The 23,333-nt window shown below is 45.2% G+C and overlaps 1 protein-coding gene across 1 annotated transcript in view; it reads left to right on the plus strand.

The window, feature by feature from the left end:
- CSMD2 (CUB and Sushi multiple domains 2) overlaps positions 1 to 23,333 on the plus strand; it is a 223,065-nt gene that overhangs the window by 25,119 nt on the left and 174,613 nt on the right. The window contains exon 3 of the mRNA XM_065744632.1: positions 6,556 to 6,668. Coding sequence (XP_065600704.1) covers positions 6,556 to 6,668 — 113 coding nt within the window. The remainder of the gene's footprint in view (positions 1 to 6,555; positions 6,669 to 23,333) is intronic.

Here is a 23,333-nt window from a genome sequence, read left to right on the forward strand (position 1 = left end):
GTAAAATTACAGATTAAATTTTAAGGAGGCATAGCTGTCCTCTGGTCAGTAGTGAGGCTGCAGTTTGTGGCCATCCCCCAGGAGGATCGGAGCTCACTGCTGTGCTGGGGTCACCTGGGCAGAGCAGCACCTGCCTTTTGCTGCTGCTTAATATTCACCTGGGAGAAGTGAAGATTCTCTCTGAAGACCAGTGTCTGAAGCAGCGTTCAAACCCTGCTTGTGTATGCATCAGGAATTGGAGGGATGCACGGAGTTGGCAGTTGAGACCTGAAGTCACTCTGCATGTCAGCTTTGGCTCTTCACAGTTGTGTGGCTTCAGCTTCTTGAGATTCAAATAGGGAGAGCAGGAGGAGCAGGGCTGCATGGGTGGTAAGTACCGATGCTAACAAAGCCATAATTAAAGTTTTTACTTGATTATGCCTCCATACACTCTCCCTCCTGGATGCCCAGCGTGTTCTGGGATTACTCACATGGCTGAACAGGCAGGCTTTCAGTCTTGAGATATGTTCAGCTCCTGCACCTGGAAAAGTTCACACTTCCTAGTATTCCTTGGCCTTGTTAGCTGCTGGCACTTAGCAGGAAAAGCCTGTATCCACCTCTTGAGGATTTCTGATAACAATCCCATGGTCTCTGTTAAACGGTGAGGTTAGGAATGATACTTGAGGAAAGAAATCCTGTGTTCTGTGGGAGGAACATGAAGCTCAAGTTGCTGTGTTCCTGGGGCATCAGAGCAGTGTGCTGCTCCATCGGGGGATGCTCGTGGTGTGCTCACTGTGCTGCGTATCTGGGCACAGCTACTGATGGAAGGGTCTCCCTGGGAATGGAGTGACTCTTTCACCAGCAGGTATTCACCAAGATGACCCCTGATGGCAGGTGACATCCTCCTTGTGCAGGCCTGCACTGTCTGCAAGCATTTGTTATGGATTGCTTTGCTCTGTCCTGCAGGAGCCTTTCTGAGTCATTGATGGGGATCTTTTTGGAAAATTAAAGTGACTGCCTGGGGTTGAAAATATTTTCTCTTTTTAAAATGTATTTTTGCCAGTGCCTGAAAGGAAAGAATATTCTCTTGATGTTATTGATTGCAATGTGTACATTATTTTGGCTGGAAGCATAGTTTACTGTTCTGTCATCTTGGCTAGATAGAACTGATTGTCAGACTCTTTTCAAAGTGACGCTTTCCTGCTCCAGAAAGAGAACAGCCAAACTCACAGATGCTTGGGCGAAGACCTTCTGTGCTGGATGAACAAGATAAGAAAATGAAGCACAACATCCACTCACTTTATTAATTACACTCCAGTTACTGCATTTTTTTTTTCTTAGTGGTATCTGCAGTTGCTGCAGTGTGACCCAGAGCCTCTTCACCCAATCCCCTGGCTTGGACTGCTGCTGAACCTGAGGGCTGAAGCTCAGAAGGAACTTGGGGTCAGCAAGCTTGCCTACACCATGGCTGACTTCTTTGAGAGCATGGCATGGGGCTGTGCCTTGCACTGCTGTGGACTCAGTAGCTGTGCACTAGGGGAACAGGTTCAGGGTCAGAAAGCAGCCTGAGAATTATGTTCATTCCATCTTTCCCACGTTTAAAGCTGTTTTGAACATCTGTATCTGTTTAAAGTTCTTATCCTTGAAGGCATTCTTTTAGTCCCCACAGCATACAGCCGAGGAACTAATGGTGTGAATATTGGGGTATTTTCAGCATGCCCAGTATGCTCCCACTTGCTTTTCACCAGATGCATCACATGCAGCAGTGAGTCCCCCAGCGATTCGTGTGGGGTTCTGAGAGCTTATTTATTCCCCATTTACTGAATTTCACACCCTTAATGACTTTTTTCTGAAGAAAGTCATAAATAACCCCAATCTGCCAACTTCTGAGTCGACACTGCTGAGCCTTCCTTGGTTTATGGCCAATCTTGTTGCTGTTTGCTCAGAATATCAGCTCTGATTTGCTGAGAGGTTACTAAAATTTAGTGAACCTCTCTGATAATTTGTGTTTTTCTTCTGAGTTTGTAACAACAAGACCAGCAATGTAGCTGCCAAAGTTTGCTTGTTTCTCTGTTATCTGGGGAAGTAAAGGCAAAATGTGTATGGAAGGGATGCGATAGAAAAGTTCAGTTTCCCTACTTTTTTTTTTCCCATGCAGTGGAAAAATAACGTTTATTGGAATTTGATGCTTAGTTCTTGTTCACAGCTTGAGAGCCATGAAGGCCCCATATATTTGAGATGGCTCTGCAGGCTTTAGGCCCTATAAATAACACTTTTCTAGCGGGAATTCACCCAAAACTCATTTTAAATGAGCAGAGAAATCTATCCAGGCTAGAATTTATGAGCCCTGTGACTGTCCCTAGAGACCGTGTTAGTTAATGAAGCCTTTGTCAGTGTCAGAGGTAAGCAAACGACTCTTGTGGCTTGATGAATTATCCTTGGCTTGGAGAAAGGAAAATGCAGTTGCTTCTTAAGTCATGTTGGCACATGGGGCTTGATTGTATAAAGTTAGATTGAGGGCTGTTTGCAAAGGGTGGGTAAACTTCCTGAAAAATCTGGGCGTAGCATATGTCAGTGGGAAGGAGCTCAAGGGATGCACTTCTTACTGTCTCAGGAAGAAAAATACAGCAGTGTTTTGGGTCTGGTTGAGCTTGAATCCAAAAGAAAAGCAACTTGGTTCCAGGCATAAATCATTCCTCCAATTTGTAGAGCTTGGGTGTTACAGGAATGCCAAGATGTTCTTTGTCTCTTTCCACTGACTGCTTCACCCTACAATCACCACTGCTGTTTTGAAATAAAACCTCTACCTGTGGTGATGTCTGCAGTGGATGGGGTTGCTGTGGATAAATTTCCTGATCTCTGGCATGTGTTCTTTAATTCTTCTTGACGCAGTCCACGAGGTGGCCTTGAGGAGGATATTTGTTAGTCACCACTGACTTTAAATGAGGCTCTGTTTCTTGTTCTCCTAAGACTGCAATTTTTAAACATGCACACATTTCTGAAAGTGCTCTTCTGGCCGCAGAATGCTTTCATGTTCTTTTCATCAGAATTGAGAAGGTTAAAATAGTTAAAGATTGTTCATCTTACACCTATTTTTAGAGGAAAGATTGAACATACAGGTAGTCTCCTTGAAACGAGTGTATTCCCTTGTAGTTGTGTTTACATCAACCAACTGTCTAACCGAATGCTAAAGACACAAAATTCAGTTCCAAGTCAATGGGAAGCTGTTGGGCTCTTCCTCTTGGCACCAGTTGGTAATGGACCAGCCTTGCACATCATGAACACACTTCTCCATCGCCTGCTTCTGCTGGCTGCCTGGTGAGCAGGAGCTTGGTGCTGGAGGACTCGTTCCAATTCCAAGCTTGGCTTTCCAAAGAGCAACTTGTGCTCTGGGATGCTTCCTTGTGGCAATCCCTTACACCCAACTTGTCCTGGGATAGCAGAAAGGGTCAGAACAGCCCCTACCATGTTTTGACTGTAATTTGTTGAAGAGAGTGGTTCATTTGATGGGAAATTTCTTTAATAGGTGCCTTTAAATTACATACAGGAAAAAAATCGCTGAAGTATGGTGTAGTGTAATTTAATGCTGGTTTAAACGATGCAATCCAATGCATTTTCATTAGATGTTCTGAGACACTTCTCCAGCGTTTATGCTTTGAAGGCTGTTGGATTGCCAGCTGCAATAACTATTTTGATTGCAGTCTGAGCCGATGGTGGGCATCCTACCAGAAAAATAATGTGCTCTGTTTTAATTATGGCACCTGCATTCCAAAATGGGAACCTGCGTCACAGTCTGTGATACTGCTGTACTTGATATGGTGGAGCAGGATAATATGCAACAGGTGGAGGTGAGCAAATGTGCAGAGGGGATTGGTGCAGTGCTGTGCGTGGGTGCAAGGGTGAGCTCAGCAAGTGGTGCTTCTGGCACTGCTTTAATTTGGTTCCCCACAACAGGAGCAGAATGAAGCCAATGGAAAACACATTGAAAATCTCACACAATCACTGTTGGCCCCAAGCAACTTAAGGGGATAATGACTCAATAATCCATTTGGCCAGAGGTGCAGAAGGAATGGGAGATGATTTGTGCTCTTATTACTGCCCTCACCTTCTTGTTACAGCCCTTAATGAAAACAAGGAACAGAGTTCGCTGTTTTTCTCTCTTGTTATTGTATACATCTCTTTTATTGCTACGCTAAATAACAGTGATGTCAGGATGACTGTTTAATGCATGAGGCCATTTGGGAATGATTTCATATTGTCTGCAGACACAATGCCCGTGCCTTCAATTTGCTTGGGCTGCAGGTTTAGGTGAGAGGTTGGGACTGGAGAGGTGTGCTGCAGGCTGGGCTTCTCTGAGCTCAGGGCAGCAGCTCTGAGGCTTATGGACAGCATCTGGGCATATCCTTGGTAGTTAAGTTCCCATTCCTCGAGCATTGCTTGTGTTCTTCCTTGGAGAAGACGAGCATCAGATGGGAGAAGTTAGGTGTGTATGTTGGTTGAGGGGTTAAGAGTAAAGTCATAACTTCTTTGTTGACTGCAGCTGCTTCTAGTGGGGGCTATGTGGAATTTCATGGCGTTTCTCACGCAGGCTGTCAGTGTAGAAGACATGAAAGTTAGCTATAGAAAGGGTAGGAGTTGCTGTGTAAATACTTAATTGAGTCAAAGTTCTCTGCTTCTTCCTAAGTACAGCTTTAGCATTAACAGGGATGTTTTTGATCTCTTGTGTGAACAGCAGGCACTGGTTGCCCTCTGAACTGCTTCTTGCTGCTGTGCCAGGGGTACCTGGTGCAAAGGGACGTAGGAAGCTCAGGATATGGAGAGATGGTTGGGTTGTTTGTTTTTACAGTTTTTGGAAGCCCGGGGGTACCCATATAAACATGTCTTCAATCATTGTGGGATCTGTAGAAAGACTGAGGCCAAACTTCTGCTAGGATGTCATGCCCTTGTGCACAGACCGTTCCCTTCCAGCGCTCTGTAACTACAAAGCATGAATATATGCTTAAGGGCAATTTTGTTTCAGGTAGTACTTAATTCCCATTGTCTCCTCTGGGATGTGTGCACTTGCTTACAGGTAAGCAGACATGTAAATGTTGCCCTGAATTAAAATCAACATCTGCAGAGTGGAGTCATCTTGGCGCACGCTGTGAGCAGAATCCATGATGCAAAAACCTTCACTCAGAGAGGACAGATCTGCTCGAAATAAAAAGCACAGACTCCTGGTAACTGATTCCTGGGTAATGGTGAAGCAGTGTGTGGTGGTTAGCTGGGAAGAAAAGCCAGCAGGTTCTGTTATCTGTTGTGTGTTTTTAATAAAACTGATCTATGTGTTTCTTGGAACTTTGGGGAACATCAGGGCCTCAATTAGCCATTTCAGCTAAGTTGCAAAGTATAACTATGGCACTCTTCTTTAATTCTGTGCACAGCAAAACTCTCTGAATCCCAAGAAAAAAGACGTGAGCCTTAAATCTGTGATAAACAGCAGCAATTTTTCTTTCAACTTGCATGGACAGTGGGTTTTGTGCTGGGAGCTGGGAAGTACTTCTTTGCTGACATCAAATCATCTGCCATCATTGGCAACTGCATGAATTTTGCCAGCAACTGGGAATTTTTGCTTTAATAAGGTTCCGAAGGCAGAACTTGTCAGCTTTCATTAGTCAGTTCACTCTGCTTGACATCAATATTGGAGTTCATTGAGTTGGGGATGGAGTAGGAATAGTGAGGGGGTTCACTTTCTGTCTCTAAGTTGGCTGGGGGCAGCTTGAAGGAGAAGCTGCTGGGCTGGGCTGACCCCTGGCCCTGGTGGCCCCAGAACTAAGGACTGTTCAATGGGAGCTGAAATGTAAGAGGTGAATGGAATATATATTTGTAGGTGTACTTTCTAAGGCATCAGTTGCATCTGTGTTGCAAACGTCGTTCTCGTGGAAAAGGAGAGATCTAACTGGTGCATAAAAGATGTGGGATCAGCATCTGTGTGTGCGAGAAGGATTAGACTTTCTCTTACAGTAGCACATTTATACCTTATGTAAATCTATTATGTAAATCACCTTAGCTGAGTGTGGGGAGATGGATTATAAGTCATAAAACTGTGATTGTTTGTAGGAGATGTACATTAGTTCTTTGGCTGTGTCAATATAGTAAGAGGGATTTGGTGTCTGCCATCTAATAAAGCATTGCACATAAAACATTACAAAACAAATTTTTATAATAAAATTAACAGTTGCCATTTAGCTTTGAGTCTGCAAGAGGGAAAGCAGAGACATACACACATGAAAAGTGGCATTTCTGCAGTGAGATGCTGGATGGAGAAGTATGAGTAGTTCCTCTGGAAAGATGGGGTTTGGGGGTTACAAGCCCAGGATGGGTTTGCTCGGTGTTTGTTGAACAGCTGTGTAATTGACTCGGCCTTTGCCTGTCCCCTCCAGAGGAACTGTTCCCCATTCTCTTTCTGGCTCTGGGGATCTCCCATCCCTTTCAGTCTATGCTGTGTTGGCCAGGTGGCAGCTGCCCTGGCTGTTGCTGTGTGGGCAGGTGATGGGCAGTGCTGGTGAGTGTAACCTCCCTCTTGATTTCTTCCAGGTTAACGGGTTTCCAGCTGCCTGCTCCTATTGTGAGCACGGGGGTTGTGCTGTCCTTGTGGCTTGTGAGTGACTATGCTGTCAGTGCTCAAGGCTTCCAGGCAAACTATGAAGGTAAGTGTCCATTGCATACCTGTCTTGAATCATATGTGCGTTGTCTTATGGCAGGATGGAAAGTTGAAGTGTGGAGTTAATATCACAAGATGTGGTTATGCACACACGTGTATACCCATGTGCCAGTGCTTAATCTTGGACAAAACACCTGATTTGTGCATAATCTGATCCACTTCTTTTCTAGAATTCAAATCCCTGACCCTTTACAAGGGTAAATGTATTTTAATCTTCAGCGTCTGTGCTTAAAATCTCACTCCAGCAGCAAAGCCAGAGTGGCTGAGGCAGGAGGGTAATGTGGAATTTGACCGTGGGACCCTCAGGGCTGCAGCAAGTGCAGCACCTGCTGCAGCCACTGGGATTTACAGCTGAGCTCATGGTGAGGGCAGAGAATGCTCAGAGGTTACAGCATTTTTCTTTCCATTCTCTTGGCTTTTTTTATCACGTTTTATCACTCTTCCCTGCACCTTCCTCTCTCTTCCACCTCTCTTGGTGGATGTCATCAGGTACCTGAAAGGACCATTTCTCCTCGAAGGTGGATCGTGGCTGTGTGAGCTGGGGCTGCTGCATAAAGGACAGGTTAACCATGTTTAAATTGGAGCTCCATTTACGTTAGTTATTGAACCTTGAATATTGTCTCTGTCCCTGTAAATGTTTTTCTTTGGAGTCTTAAGTTCTCAGCCTTAATGGTAATTTTTGGTAATGAGTCCTACTGGCCAATTACCCAATACATTAAACCAAGCAGATGCCTTCATTTAGATGATGATTTGGTCTCTCAATGTTTTCTGCACTTGACAATTGTTCAGGTTCAGGAGAATTCTGTTTAAATACTCTCTAATTTCTGTTTAAATACTTTGCTCTGCCTTGAGGCAGCAGAGGCTTTGTAGAGAACGGAGGGGTTTTATTGCTCCCAGTGGTCCGTGTTTCAGCAGGTGTTCTGAGCTGCCTGGCACTGCTGCTTGGAGAGCAGCTCTGCTTTTCACAGGGCACATATGGAAAAGTGGATCCCATCCCATTCACGGGACCTCTGTAGAATGAGCACGTCGTTATGTTTGATAAACGTGACAGCATGTGGCTCCCAGAGTTTGTGACAGAGGACAGAGCTGTTTTTGTACTTTCTTGACTTTGAGAATTCACTTTTTTTGCAGTTCAGTTGCACAGCTCCTTGCACTGCTCCCTCACCTCTTGCTGTGTTAGCCTGGTTCCTCCAATCACTCTTTGCCCAGGCAGTCCCAGCCACGTTTCTGTGCCAGAACTTGTTCTTAATGTAAGAACTTCAGGGGATAAAATGTGTATGACTTCGGTTTCCATAAAGCTATGTTCTCCCTTTCTTCTCTTTGGTACCTTCATGCCTGGTCCCTGCTCAGGACCTTGCTGCAGCAGGTATTGTATGCAGCTTGCTCTGGGGCTGCCCTTCAGTCATGTCATAAATGACCTGAAATTTGCTGTAAGGAGGCTTTAAAGCAGATAACAGAGTGCACTTCAAGGGGAAAAAAAATGTTTTTTAAAATTTAAGCAGAACCACCGAGTGACACAGAGCAGATGGAGGCTTGCTAAAAGCACCTTCCTCCCAACAAGGTACTCGCTATTTAGTTTTTTGTTAACTCACAGTAAAGGAGGAGATAAGCGAGCTTTTGATCAAAGGTGTGTGCTCTGCTGTAGTGCTGCTTCAGCTCGTTGGTAATCCACGACTCGGTGAATAGCTTGTGATTCGATAATTCATGCTTAAAGACAGAACAATGCATCAGAGTCCTGTTGGTAAATGGCTCCTTTATGATCTACTATCAAAGCACTCTCATTATTTGCATCCTCGCTGTAAGCAGTCATTGGGAAACACAGCAAAAGAAACACAATTTTAAAATGGTGACAGAAGGTCTTGGGAAGCCCTTTTTTAAAGGAAGGCAAGAGGGAAATGCATACATGGAGACCTTGAAGTGGTAGGAAAACATTGCACTTAAACTGATGTCTGCTCTGCCCTGGTCTTCTGGGAAGCAAAGAAATTGAGGTTGGCTTTATCTAAGCAAAGGTCTTCCTTATTTATCTAATCAGTATGAGTGTGCATGATTAAGACCATTTATAAGCAATTTATTGGAAACAACAAACATCTGCTCCTATCTGTGTATATGTTTATTCATTTCTGGCTGCTCCAGGACACTTAAGCTGCGCACTTCAGCTAGGAAAGGGTGTGCTTGCATGCACTGGTGGCAGAATGCTTCCGCTGAGAACGTGTAGAGATGCTACAAGAACAGATGGGCAAAGTGTAATTCTGAGTCTGCAGAGCCCTTTGCAAACCCCAGGTATTGCTGGTGCCTGAAGGGCACTGGATCCGAGGAGCTGCCAGCTCCTCAGATGCTTCTCTGCCTTGTTTTATACACACTCACGTGGTGCTGCTAGGTATTCCTTAACTCTCTCTTCCTCTGACTTCCTCATCTTTCTTCATTTGGTTTGCTGTGTGTTGCCAGCTTGTTTGTTTTCATTGTCTGATTCCTCCTGTTCTCCATTCTCTTGATGTTTGTTGTGATTTTTTTCCCCTATTGATGTCAACTATTATTTTGAAGCCCAGTAAACACTAAGGTTTTTGTATTCATTTTTCTGCTGTGGAAGGCATACAGGCTGATGTGATGCTTTCCCAGCACAGCCCTCTCCTGATGGGTGGCACAGCTGCTGCTGGATGTGGTGCTGCTGCAGGGTGCAGAACCCTGTTAGAGGTGTTGGGTGACAGCTTTGGGGTGTAGAATCCCTTTTAAATGTGCTGGGGGACAGCTCTGGGGATTGGCTGCTGCTCCCAGTTCCAGCACAGATGTTCTGCAGGATCTCATGTTGGTCAAAGTCTGGGTTCCTAGTTCCCATGGTGCAGAATAAGGTCAGGATGGCTCCTCATCACACGCACTGCTGTGAGCTTGCATCTGCAGATGCACAGGCAGCATTCAGGAGCTTCTGCACGGCGTGGTGGATGTGGGAACGCCTCATATCTGAGGTGTGGCTGGATTGCCAGGGAGAGCAGCACTGAGGTGGACCATCGGGAAGCGGAGTGGGGGCAGCTGCTGTAAGATGAGTGAGTGGCAATGAGAAATTGCTTTGGTCAGAACGACAAACAGTTCCTAAGAGGCTCTACTCCAGGGCTGATGTTGTAGAGAATATTTAAATGAAGTGCTTTCATGCCTACACAGACTCACTTTTTTTTCTGCAGAACCGTCCCTTGAGCTCTATGTGGTTTCTATTAGCCTCGTTCCCCTCTGCCTGTGGAGCTGTTTCCCTTTGTGATTAAACCCTTCTCAAAGTTCCCAGCCAACCATTGGGAGCCCTGTGTTCATTTTCAGGCAAATTCCAAAGCAGCAGCTGTAAATAACCAGAGCACAAACTGTACTGGGACGTGAATCTTGACCATATTGTCCTGTGAAAAAATATTCTTGAGGACTGAGTAACCAAAAATGACCAATGCCTCCATTGATTGCTTCCCCTGAAGGATGTCTGAAGCTAATCTTAAGGCACATGCCTGCATTACAGTGTGAAATTAATTGCAATCACTGCTGCCACACACCTGATGAATACACAGTGAGTTGACATTTGCAATAAATTGGGCAAGTCTTTTACAATAAGAGGAAATCGATATACACTCCACATCACTTCCTCAATAATACTAATAACACTTCATGATGAATAGAGGGCGGGTTATTTTAGCTTATTAATGTAGGTATAAAATAACATTACATTATTATTTGTAAACCATTACCTCTTGGCTGCCTCACTTTCGTACTGAGGGTATGAAAAATGGCAGAGGACTAGAGGAAAGACACCTGAAGCTGCTCTTCATCACATGTGACTGAAGAAAGCACTGCTATAAAGCACTGCAGGGAACTTAATGAAGCTTTGTACTTCTCAGGGCTGCAGTGTTTATCAAGCACAGAGCAAGCAGTTGGTGCTGGGTGAACCTTTCTGCCTTGGCTTTGTGCACTGTAGCTGCAGAGGCCATTTTGTAGAATCATAGAGTCACTAAGGTTGGAAAAGAGCACAAAGATCATCACGTCCAACCATCAGCCCATCCCCAGCATGCTTGCTAACCATGTCACCCAATGTCCCAGTGCTGTGCCTGGGTGTGTGAGTAAAGTAAAACTAAAAGGCCAGGAGACAAGAAAAGGAGAGACGTTGTTCTAAGATGGGTAGTGATCCTTCCCTAAAAACAAAGTTCATTTAGAAGAAACTCAGCCCCTGGAATGAACAGAGGCGTTTTGGACTCTGGATTCCTCTGCTTCAAAAACTGTTTGATGCAGTGAGATGGAGCAGTAGGTGAAGATTTTCCTCCCAAGACATCGCAGTTTGATTACAGCTGCAACAAATTTGATAGCTGCAAACACTAAGGGCCTGATTGAAAAGAAACAATTATGCCTAGAAGAACACTGCTTATTTTAAGAAATTAGAAGCGTTTAAATACAGAGGGAAACAACCCTAAGTAAATGGCACTGTTTTCCTTCATAATAAATACCCTCCTCTTTCTCAAGCACAAATATTTCATTCTTTAGAGGGTTGTTTGTGGAGCTGTGCGTACACATTCAGATAAAACAGTTTAAAACTGGGTCCTGAATGTCTTTATCCATTGCTTTTACTAAATCTGAACAAGGTTTCCTGACTTGTTCTGGATGTGTGGTCACTGTGCTCCATGTCTCCCTTTTCCCATCTTCCCTTTGACTTCACAGTGGCAGTTGCCCCATTAATGAGGGACAACTCGGTCTGATTTCTGTCTTCAGCAACAGAGTATTCAAGATTGGTGCAGAAAGAAAAATGTCCAAATCAGCTTCTGATCGTGACTAAAACCAACAGCATCCTTACATAGAAATGGGAGGTTCCCCAGCAAGGGCCATGGGGAAAGTGCCATTCTTGGCAGCCCTCTGATAAATTGGGAAATGATATTATTTTTCAAAGACCAGAAATTTGGATGCTCAAATCTGTGATAGCCTGACTGTCAAAATAAAAAGATCTCTGGCTGAGTTTTGGAATGTTTGGCTCTGTTTTGCTTCTGCTGCAAGCAGAACTTGGGCTCAGGTGGTGTGGGTGGGATTCATGGCTGCAAGAAAGAGCCTGAGCTGGGTGGGCTGGGAACTCAGGGCTCCCAGAGGGGCAGTGGGAGCTGCCTGGGGGGATGCTGTGGCAGTGGGGTGACCCACACAGCACAGGGACTGCTCCAGGCATTTTCTTCATCTTTGAAACTAAATTTCAGGACTGTTAGCTTAGCACTGAATAGGCTGAAATTTTTAAAGCTGTAACAGAATGTACTTTTTACGCCAATTTTCTTTCTGAGCAAACACTGCATTGGGTTCATTTAAACCTCCAGCTGGGTCCCAGCTCTCAGTACCTGAATCATAGCAGAGGCACGCTGGGTTCTTGGTTAACTTGGTGCTTTGCTTTCAGACTGAGGCAGGGAAACATGCAGCAAAGCGGAGGTTAACCCTTGCACTCGTGGCAGTGGGAAGGATGGGGTCCTGCTCTGCTGATCTTCTCTGGATGTTCTCTGTTCCCTCTGTGCTGCAGATGCAGAGTTGAAGTGGTGGATGAGGTTAGACAGAAGGCAGCTCGTGGGCTAATTCACTTCCAAAGTGAATTAAGCTAAATGGAATTAGAAATGTTTTAAATATGATCTAAATGCCTACCCAAGGTCTGAATGCAATTCAGCTAATCCGTTTTAAAAATAATTTGTTAATTTTTGTATGGAGCCCACCATATGGAGAAGCAGTGAAGTAGCAGAGGACAGCAGCAGATGAACCAGAAGTTTTCATGTAATTCTAATTGCTCTATTAGAGTGTATTTTGCCACAGTAACTTGCTTAGAGCACTCGAGCCAGCCAAAAAGATCAGCAGCTGAGATCCTCGGTTGGCTGTGCAGGCTCTGTGCACTCAGTGGTACTCTTCCTTAGAGGGTCTGTGGCTAAGTTAACTTGTTTGGGTCCCACTGCAGTTTCCAAATGGCTTTAAAAGAACTGATTGCCTTTACCCCAAGCGAGGCATCCCCAGGCAGCTGTTATTTTGGGGGTTCACAGCATTGCACTTCCAAATGCACACGGGGAGTGCAGTGAGCTCAGTGCCAGCCTGTGCAGCTGCTGAGTGAGCACGCCGTGCTTTGCTTCACTTTGCTTTGCTTCCTGTTTGTGCAGTGTTGGGATTTGGAGTACACGATAAACCAAGGCACCAAACAAGCAGGAAGGCAGCACAGCATTGTCAGTAACGTTGAGTGACAGGGTTGTTTCACGCAGAGCAGCGACTAGAAGACAGCTTGCTTTATAATTAGATTTTAAGCATAGCATTGGATTTATTCTTTCTCCAATTAAGTGTTTTCTATGAATGCAAAAAACGTGGCTGGCAATAGGTTTACATATTGTATGGTTTCAGATTTCGTCTGCTCTTTGGAGTTTTTCCAGGATTTCTCAGCTCCATAGCTGTGCCCCTGTTTGTCATCAGCTGTTCACAATGTGCAACTACTGTTTCATTTAATGTACCATATGCAGATTGCACACAAGTGATTCTCACAGAATCGTTTGAGTTGGAAGAGACCCTTAAAACTCATCTGGTCTGCAGCAAACAGGGACACCCACAGCTCTGTCAGGTGTTCAGGTCTCTTCCAACCTGACCTTGGCTGCCTCCATGGATGGGGCACCACTCTGGGCAACCTGTACCAGTGCCTCGCTGCCTTTAGTGTGGAAAAAACAGCCACCTTCTTCTTTATATGCAATCTGAATCTCCCCTCCTTTAGTGTGAAAGCAGTCCAGCCTGCTCCTGCCCGGGCTTCCTGCTGCCCCTCACTTCTGGCCAGTGCCAGCTCTGCAGGGCTGCTGGCAGCTTTGCAGGGATATGTTCCTTTTGAGGAATCAGTTGTTTGTTCATTATTTTTTTTTCCTGAAATTTCAGAATTGGATGTTTTAGACAAATAGCTGTTGTATGAACATCTGTTAAAGGGCAAAGCGTTGGGAGTACAGGAGCAGAGGGCGGAACTGCCCTTGCTGCGTGTGTTAGCATTCAGGGGCAGGGCATGACCCATTCATTGAGTTTAAGTGCATCCAAGGTCAGTCATAAAAACTTGCAATGAGGACTGTGTGTTTTCTGCATGTCAGCACCAGCTCCTTTCTACAGTGGGACTGGTGGAGCCCTCCCCATCTCAGCACCCAGCGTGGCAGCTGTGCCCCCTTTATTCCGATTGAAGCACCCCCCAGGGGAACAGGGGAAGGAAAAAACAATCTCTTCTTTTCCTTTTTAACTCCACAGAAGATTTTTATTACTTAAATGAGCGCCCAGCAAGTCTGCCTTAATTTACTACTAATTGATTTTAAGACTTGAAAGCTGTGGAGCTTATTTGCATTTGCTGACTCAGCACGAGCCCTCCCCTCCTGCACACCAGAGCATGCAGCGAGATATTGACCCGTGTTGCTGCAGCACTAAATGAAGTTGAGAGAATATTAAATGTCTCGTATTGGCATTTGATTTGCATATGTAAATGAGATCAATCAGTGCAGACACAGGAGAGCAGAAATAACATGCTGCAAATAGGATTCTGCGTTAAGCATTTGGACAAACATCGAGTGACACTTGCTCAGCTGCAACATGGAGGCACTTTGCTGTCAGGGAGGTCCCACTGTTTTCCCCTAACCACTGCTGCTTTGTTAGCAGCCCGTTGTAGATATATGCATGTGGAAGTGCAGAAAACATGGAAAAAAATTGTAAGTTCTGCTCTTGCTTCTGCTTTCCTGGTGCTGGGGGCCATTGCCAGACCTGTGGTGCTGGGCAGGAGCTGGAAGCAGCATCTCAAGGACCTGCACATCCCCCTGAAGCTGCTTGGGAAGGACTCTGATCCTGGCTCCCTTCTGGCAGACCTTCATTTTCCTTCCTTCTTGCTCCTTTATTTTTTCTTTTGCATATAATAGAGCCATTTCTTTTCAATCAAGGAATCTATTTGCAGAACATGTAGTTGTTAGATGCGTTTGGTTTTGTTTCAGCATACATTTCCATAAAAAGTCACCACTAATGAGCTGTGTGAAAATTGCAGACTTGCTGCCAAGGCAATTTGGTTAAAAGGCTTGTCCGTCCTTCCTTGCCATTCCATCGTGCCCAGTGCTCGTGCAGGGATGGCTGCAGTGGCAGTGCAGGGGGAGGTGAGGGCTGGGAGTGCCTCTCCATTCTCTGAAAATGTCCCATTGCTGCTAATGCTGCCCTTCCCCTGTCTTATTTTAGGTACCTCTGTGTGATGTTGAATTTTCTTGTCGTTATAAGGTGAGGTTATAGCTTACAAGAGGAATTTTTTTGTCATTTTATCTCCCAAATTGGCCACTGCTGAAATTCTGTCGATTGAAAATCAGAACCAATTCCCTTTTTGGGTGTTGGAGTAAGGGACTCAACCTGAACCCGACATCTGGTCTTCATCACTGTCCTTCCTTAGAATGACATTCCCAAGGACAAGGGTCTGTGTTCACAATCTGAGCCATTTTCCATATTCTTGAAATCAGGGTTCCTTACTGTACTTCTTGATTTCCATGAGGTTGCATTTAAGGGGTTATCATATTATAAATTTACCTCGAGGATGGGGCACTGCTGCCAGGGATGGAGCTCTTCATCTCTCCAGGCTCTGTTGCTTACGCCTTCTGAAGTGAGTGGAGGTTTGGACATTGGTTCAGTCAGAATTCCTCCAGCCTGAATGTGGAGCTGGTCCTCACACCTCGGGATTTACAGTGGTGATGGTTCAGCTCTTCTGACTGTGCAGCTTACAAACTGGTTTCTGTCTTGGGGACAAGGAATGGGGACTGCTCCCCAGCAGCAGAGCTCAGTTTGGCTCTCTGATGTCAGCTGGGACTTTGGCAAGAATCCTCATCTTAAACTGCTTACAGCAGTCTGTAATTTTGTTATTTCTTTAGTGGGATAAGTGTTCAAATGTCTCTATCCTGGCTTAGGCCCATGAATATCCCTTCTGATATGCAGATGGGATTGACTTTAGACGAACTTCTATGGGGGACTGCTGAAAATCCAGACTAAAGCTGTCTATGTGCAGCAATTTAGATATGGAAAATTAGCTTTAAGCTTAGCATTCTCCATTAGTAGGAGGCTAGTTGACTTTTGATTATGCAGGCAAGGCAATTACTGCAGGAGGAGAGGAGGTGGTTGGGCTGACCAGCCTTGCTTTTAGCAGCTTGACCCCATCTGAACTCGTCATTCATAGCAGCAATGGCTGGGAAACAGAAAGCAGACTGCAGTGAGGCTGAGGGGAAGCTTGTTTGGCTGAGTAACAGAAAACCTATCCCACAAAATCCTCTGACACGTGCTGATTGGATCTAAGCTCCTTCGAGACATCTCTCAATCCGTCCAAATCTACCCAGCCTTCCTCTCCCTTTTCTTTACCAGGTGGTATTTCTTTACAGTTTTGAGATTAAAATGTCATCTATCCAAGCAGAACCTGACTATAAATAGGGAAAGAACATGGAAGCAGTTTGCTGGGGCTGTCTTGCTGGGGTAGCTCTGCTCTCCTTAAGCCTTCAGCTTTGGGGTTGGATTCGGTGATCTCTTGAGGTCCCTTCCAACCCCTGTGATTCTATGATTTGTATGATTTGGCTTGCTGGGGACTCCTGGTGGGTGGCTTTTGGTTTCAGTGCAAAAGGAAAGTGGGAGGACCCCTACAGGGAGCCAGCACATGTGGTGGCAGTGGGGGGGGATGGGACAGAGGTGTTCCCTTCCACGTGCTTGTGGAGCAATGTGAAGCAGAAAGCATCAAGGTTGGGTGAGGGACTGATCCAACGTGAGATCGGTGTCATGTCACCATAGCTCTCCCAGAGACAAGGGCAGGAGTCTCCTTTCACTGCCTGCTTTACTCTTTGGAGTTGGAAAGAATTGGAGAGCTAAAGACATCTTATGTCAAGAGGCCTATGTGCATGTGTTCAACTACATGGTGTACTTCCAGGAATGCTTAAATACCAGAGGGCTGCTACTGTGTGCAGCACGCCTTTGGTTTAGGTTTTGATCCGTTCATATAGAGTGAATCCTTCTTAATTCAAATTAAATGAGTATTTAATTAACTTATCTCTGTTTCCAGAAGTGAATGCACATGCCACATGGTGATCTGTGCCTCTGATTACTGTGCATTCTCACCTTGACTGATGTTTTGATTCAGAAAGCCCTGTGATTAGCTGTCAGCCATTAGAGATATGAAAAAAAGAGCTCCACCTCCTCCTCTTCCCCCCAGACAAATCTCTTTGTGCTGGCTGTGCTTAATGGAGATCGTTAATTGTAAAGGCCACGAGGAGGGACTGCTCACAGCTGTTTGCAGCTGGCAAAGCATGTGCTGTTCAGTGCAGGCACAGTGGAGTCACTCCAGCAAATTGAGTATAGGTTAAAAGAAGATAAAGTCATTAGTTGGGTTCAGAATGATGTTATGGGATCCATGTGGCACGAAGTCCTTCCCTGCACTGCTTGGCTTTACTCTGGACTGCTTTGATTGGGTTTTTAGTGAGTCCCCAGATCACAGGTTAAGTGTGGGTGGATGAGGCTGTCCCTGGCACAGCTCTCCCCGTTGGAGGACGTTGGCTGTGTTTGGGGTTTGGCCTTGATGTGCTGTTCTCAGCTACTGTAGGGCTCAGCAGCTCCTTGATTTCTCATACTCATTTTACTCTTCCTTGACTCAAAGCAAGGTCTTGTGTCTCACTGTAAATAATTCTTTGTGCTGGGATCAATTGTGCTGAGAATGGCTCAGCTTCCTATATACAAATAGTGTGTACGCACTAAAACATTTTCCTTCAGATTTTCTGTTTTCCTTGTGCCCAAAGTAGAAGCTGCCGTTATAATTCTTGATGCTGATTACTGTGTCTGGAGCAACAGGTAATGTGTTTGTAAATTGTGTCTGCCAAAAGCCACATAGAGCTCTGTGAGGCTGAGCAAAAGCTGAGCTGTCCTCAGCCCCAGTTTGCCATCCCTCTCAGCCTTCAGGTTGCTGTGGCTGGAGATGGAGCTGCTAAAGGCTGCTCCCTTTGCTCTGTGTTCTGCAGCAAGTTCTCGGGTGGATGAGGAAGGTCACGACGGTTTCATAGTATTGAGTCTTCCATCTCAACTGCATCCTGTCATTAGAGAGCAAAAACAGTGATTATTGAAGCACAAAAAGGCTTAGTGATATTATTATTATTCATAAGAATAGGGCCTGTCAATCAGTAATCCTTGAAATATGGAACAAAATAAATACAACCTGGCTTTCTGTCACTGTGAAGAGGCACTGATGGATCTGGCCTGTGCTTCTTCGTAGCAGTGCTGTACCAAGCCTTGAAAAGGGTGCTCTTTCTCTAGAAGGTATGGAAGCTTAGTATAAAATAATTGTTGGGTTGCTTGTTCTTTCAAAAACAAACAAGCAATAGACTGCCAGCACTGAAAGCTCAGGTCTACGTGATTGTGTGATGCTGTCCTGGTGAGTTAGATGGCAAAGGAGGCAAAACCCAACACCCAGCCCTTACAGATTGTTTGATCTTGTCCTCATTTGTTCAGCTGCTCCATCCGTTCCTTAACACCCTGACTTGTCTGGTTCTTTGTTTTGTTATTTTTTTGCCTAGAGGATTGGCAGTTGCACGTTGCTTGCGTTTCTGTGCCAGCAAAGATTGAGCACAGGGAAACAAATGGGCCGTGTGTGGCCATGGCCCTTGGCTGCTGCCCAGCACGTGCAAGGTGTGCTCTGCAGGTCAGTGTGCTCTGCAGGTTGCTGCTCTGTCCATCCATGCAGCATCACGCCTCGGTTACAGGCAGCCCGAGAGGTGATCCTTTATTTTTAGCTCCCACCAAAGCAAACGAGCTGCAGAAGGATAGATAGCATCTCGAACGTGCACGCTGTGAGGTCAGCTGCTTGCTTTGATCGGCTCAGAGATGGTGTTTTCTCCAGGCTGACACAGCTGTGATAGTCATTTGATTATTCTTGTTATTTGCATGAAAATTATAACTATTTAGTTGATAAAGTCGCAGGGACTGCCTCCTGCCCCCGGGAAAGTGCTGTGTTGTGCTTTATCTTGGAAATTTCTCAGATCTCATCTGCAGAGATATCACTGAGCACTGGGGCTTATCCCTTTCCCTTCTTTGAGGCTTCACCAGCCCCAGCCCTGCTCTCACAGAGCCTTTCTCTCAGCTTTACTTTGTGCTGCCTTCGTGTCAGCTTGTGCTGAGCTCAATGAAGGAAGTTTCAGTGTTAGCAATGAGCAGTTTCATAACATCGGTGTAAATCTGGTGTCTGTCTTCTGATGGTTCAGATATTCAGGTGTTTGTGCATTGGGCACTGCTGAATCCAGGTGGTGGACCACAGCCACCTCCTGTGCACATCCCAGCAGGCTGCTTTTTCTTTTCAAGAGATCTCCTGATGCCCTGCATCGACTTCTGGCCCTTCGGTCTATTTGAATGTGCCAAAGCAGGGAGAAGAGTTGCCTTTGTTACTAAGGAGACAAAAATTAATCTAGTATTTAGAACGAAGATCCTCAGCTCCTCTTTGCATCCGTCTCTAACTGGGAAACATGAGAGTTCACCCAAAATGCTTCTTTCTGCCAAGGAGATATAAATACCCATTGCTGCTTTGATGTTATGGCCCGTGTTCTTGATGATCAGCAACAGAGGGTAAAGAGGGGGGAGTTTGGCATCCTGTCATCGCTTCCATAAACCATAAGGATATCTGGAAATTTCCAGCTTAGCATAAAAAAGTGCAAGAAAAGAAAGAGGTGGGTATAAAAAAGCATGAAAACGTGGGTTCTGGCTAATCCCAAGCTTGTTGCTGTGGGAAGAGGCTCTTCCTGAGCATTTTTTCCTTATTTGCCTGTTTCTTTTTATTTTTAAGAGGATTAGTCTTTCACATGCTCATTTATGTGCAGTGTTGCATCTGAAATATAGCTAATATCCTTCCTTCCTTTCCCAGATTTATACCTCTCCTCTGTGCCCTCTTTGAGATACGGATGTGAAGACATTATCTTGTACTTTTTTGATGGAAAGCACATTAATTTTGTGGCCGTTTTTGTTTGGCCTTATGGAGGAAAAACAATTTGCAGGAGCAATCTTCTTGGACTTTGTCTTCTTTCCCTCGTACAGAATTCCTCATTCAAAGCCAGGGCTTTTGGGAGACTGTGTGAAGATCTGAACATCTGCCCATTGGTCTTCTGGTTTTGGGACATCCCAAGGCTCAGCCTTGCCCAGGCTGAGTTCTGAAAGCATCTTTTATTTCAGTAGAATTGGGTCAGAAATTCCTGTTTGTGTGTTTTTCAGTGCCGCTGAGATCCGGATCGCAGAACTACCTTGAAATTAACCTTCCAGACATTGCAGTGCTTTCTCAATTCTGCCAACTAACACAGAGAAACCTTTATGCTAATTAAAATTTCTTGCTGTCGCTGATCTCACTATTATCGTGTTCCTCCCACGTAACCTCTCATCCTATAAAATTAGACCAGCCTTGCAGAAACGCACAGTGGGAGGAAAACGAGTTTTTGCTAGCATATTTCATATCATAATCTCATTAGCAGTTGTGCTCTACTGTGAATATATGACAAAGTAGTGCGTACGTGCTCTTTTGGATGCGTTTATCCTGAGCTGTCCTCCAGCTCTTGGCTTTGTGGTGGTGCCCTGGGCTGGCTGCTGTGCTGAATTCAGGATGTACAGAGATAGAAAGGAGTCAGGGATGAGTGCTGTGCTGTGGCACTGAGCTGCAGCTCCTTGAGTTGGATGGAGGAGTTGCACATCTCAATAAGCAAAGCCAGCACACAGCTCTCTGAGGGTCCCCGTGCTCTTGGGGACCCTTCACAGGTGCTGTCTGTGTGACACAGACTGGCTGCTTGTTTGCTGTGCCTGTTGGGAGCTTGAAGTGCATCTGTAGCTGGGAAAGGTAGCTGGAAGTTATGTTATTCATTCTGTTTTAATGACTTCCAAATCAGTAGCTCGGTTTACATATCAGAAGATGACTTTTCCAACTGTCGTTGCTCTGCTTGACCTTAGAATCCAGGTTAAAGTAAGTCCTCACCTCTCGCTGTGCGTTGTCACAACCTTCTGTGTCGAAATCAAATTAAATGGAGAACTTTAGAGCTTGAAAAAATGTTATTCATTTGAGACTGCTGGTTGCAATGAAAGCATACAGGCTGTGCTACTCCCCAAACAGATCTATTTTTGTGGGGTTTTTTTCTCCCATAAGTGAAGCATCCATTATCAGAAGTCCCAAGAGAACTAATTCAAAATTGAGTTGCTGCCAGGCTTACCCTGGGAGGCAGGTAATACCTGAACAGTGCTTCGGGCATATAAAAATCCCATATAAATGCAATATGTTGTTAAGCCTTCTGTTGCCTGTACTGTGAATACATCCAGGTTCGTGCCCTTATGCTCCACTGACCTCCATCCACCAGGGTTTGTATGGGGAAGATGCATCCATTGCCTCCATAGGTGCTGCCTGATGGTACCAGAATTAAATATGCTTATTCTCATAGCAGTTTATTTACTGATCTTCTGATGATTTCCTTCTAACTTCTTGTCCAGCAGCTTCCCAGGTTTCAGTAAATCCATGCTGTGTTTACGGAAGAACCACTGGATGTCTTTCACCTTCAGCCTTCCAGTCTCCCTGCTGCAAGCAGTGGATGGGGAGCAGTGCTCCATGTCTTGTGGTCCCAACAGGTTGGGGTTTTTCCCTTCAAAACAACATGTGAGATGCTGAAGCTGTCTGAACAGTGTCTGGGAAGCTTTGAGTGTTGACTGAACGAATGTACCCTGGGCAGTTGCTCTGGTGGAGGCCAACAAAGGCATTACAGTGTAGAGTTCATTACTGAAAGGATACTTATATAACTTCGTCCCTCCTTTGTGGTAGGCCTGTAACTTCTATGAAAGCAAATCATGTCCTGAGTCTTTTAAGATGTCAGCAGGAGACAGGACTGAGAATTGGTCATAATCCTGAATATGCGACAGTTGAGTCCAGCGGTTGCATTGTGCTTTTTAAGAATGGGAAGGTTTAATCCCCAGCCAAAGTAGCCTTTTTCTGCTGCTGCTCAGATCTTTAGCTTGCATAAGCCACAGCCTGCTGTTCTGCTTTGGAATTTATTTAATAGCTCAGTTGTTTGGACATGATTAAAAATGTAATGAATGGAATGAAGCAGTAATGAGATGAACAGCTCATAAAGGACTTCAGCCTAAAAATATCTGCTTCAGCACAGCGACTGTAGGGGAGACTGTGGCAGCAGTCATAGAAAAGTCCACTGTATGAATCTCTTAAAAGTTTTAGTGAGTTCCTGCTGAGCTTGAGGATAACTCATTGCCCCCTCTGGTTTATCTTTCTACCCTACTTTTTCCATTCCAGTGTCACTTGGGCTCCAGTGCTTTTCCTGTGAGTGCCTGATGCGCATCTCTGGAAAAAAGGGGTTTTCTTCAGATTGAGTTGCACATCAGCTGTGTAAATTCTCCTTTTCCAGTATGAGGATTGGAAAGGGTCAGACATCCACGCTTTCCTAGATGTGTGAACTGATTCAGAATGATCTTTCTCTGAGCAGATTTGTACAGCTAAGGCCCAAACATTCACCTTTAAAATATCAGTGCATAGGTTTGCTCCGTATGATGGGATAAGATTCAGGTTCTGAGACGCTGGAATCTTATTCCATAGGTTCCCAGTCCTCTGTCTTTCATTAATGTGTTCTGAGTGTCCTTTAAAGCAATCCTGTATTGTTTCCATGACAATATTTATACAGCTGACACCTTTCATTTAGCACATCTATGTGGATTCTTCATTTGTAACGCCTCTTTGCATTAATTCCTCGTATATGTGAGGTCTCCTTGAAGCATTTGTCCATCACATTGCTTGGGATTGGCCTTAGGACCTCATCTTCCTTGGCCATCAGCCCAACCTCTGCTCTGCAAAGTGTGTGTGGTGAAGGAAGGACATTGCTGCTGCTTCACTGCTGTGTATGATGGAAGGGCAGCACTGTTCCTTGTCTGGTGGATGGTATCTGCAGGTTTCCCTGCATTCCTGCCTTGTTTTCTCTAACTGGAAGGTGGTGCTTCTTTGGGATAACTGTGCTGCATAGCTCTGCTGTTGGTACCGTGAGAGCCATGAGATGTCTCTCTAGCTGAGAGCTGAGTGGTGTTTGGTTGCTGTCGCAGTGACAGGCAGTGCAGGGATGCTTCTCTGTCCCTCTCAAACACCCACACCAGAAAAAAGTCTCCGAAGCAATGTCTGTGTCCCTGCAGGTCGTGTCAGCTGTGATTTCTGGCTGGTGATGGTGACTTTTACATCTAACTGGTCTTAAGGGCACGACCACTGCTGCCTTCCCTGCCTGCCATAACGTCAGCTTGCGTTAAGTGCCCTTCTAGTGGCTGTGACATAGGCTGGGATGTGTGCGTGGGGAAAGGGCAGTTCTGCATGGCAGCCACCCACGTGTGACAGACAAGAACCTGAAGTCAGAATCAGTTCACACTCCTGAAGAAATTTAGGCACCGAGGAGGTCTCACTTGGGCTGAGAACTTGTTCTCTGCAGTACGTGCATGTTATAGTATAGCTTGCAAAATTGTGCTTGTGGCAAATTCTGCAAGATAGGCACCTGGGAATTTAGGAAACAGGACTCAACCCTAGGCCTGGTTGTTGTTGCTGTTGTTGCAGTTTGACCACTTTAACTTTGCTTCCAGAGAAGAGGATAAAATAACCTTTAGATATTTGATTTGATCATTT

Source organism: Cyrtonyx montezumae, unplaced genomic scaffold (assembly GCF_038088225.1).
Source record: "Cyrtonyx montezumae isolate F1298 unplaced genomic scaffold, pur_monq_1.0 scaffold_31, whole genome shotgun sequence".
Lineage (NCBI taxonomy): Eukaryota > Metazoa > Chordata > Aves > Galliformes > Odontophoridae > Cyrtonyx > Cyrtonyx montezumae.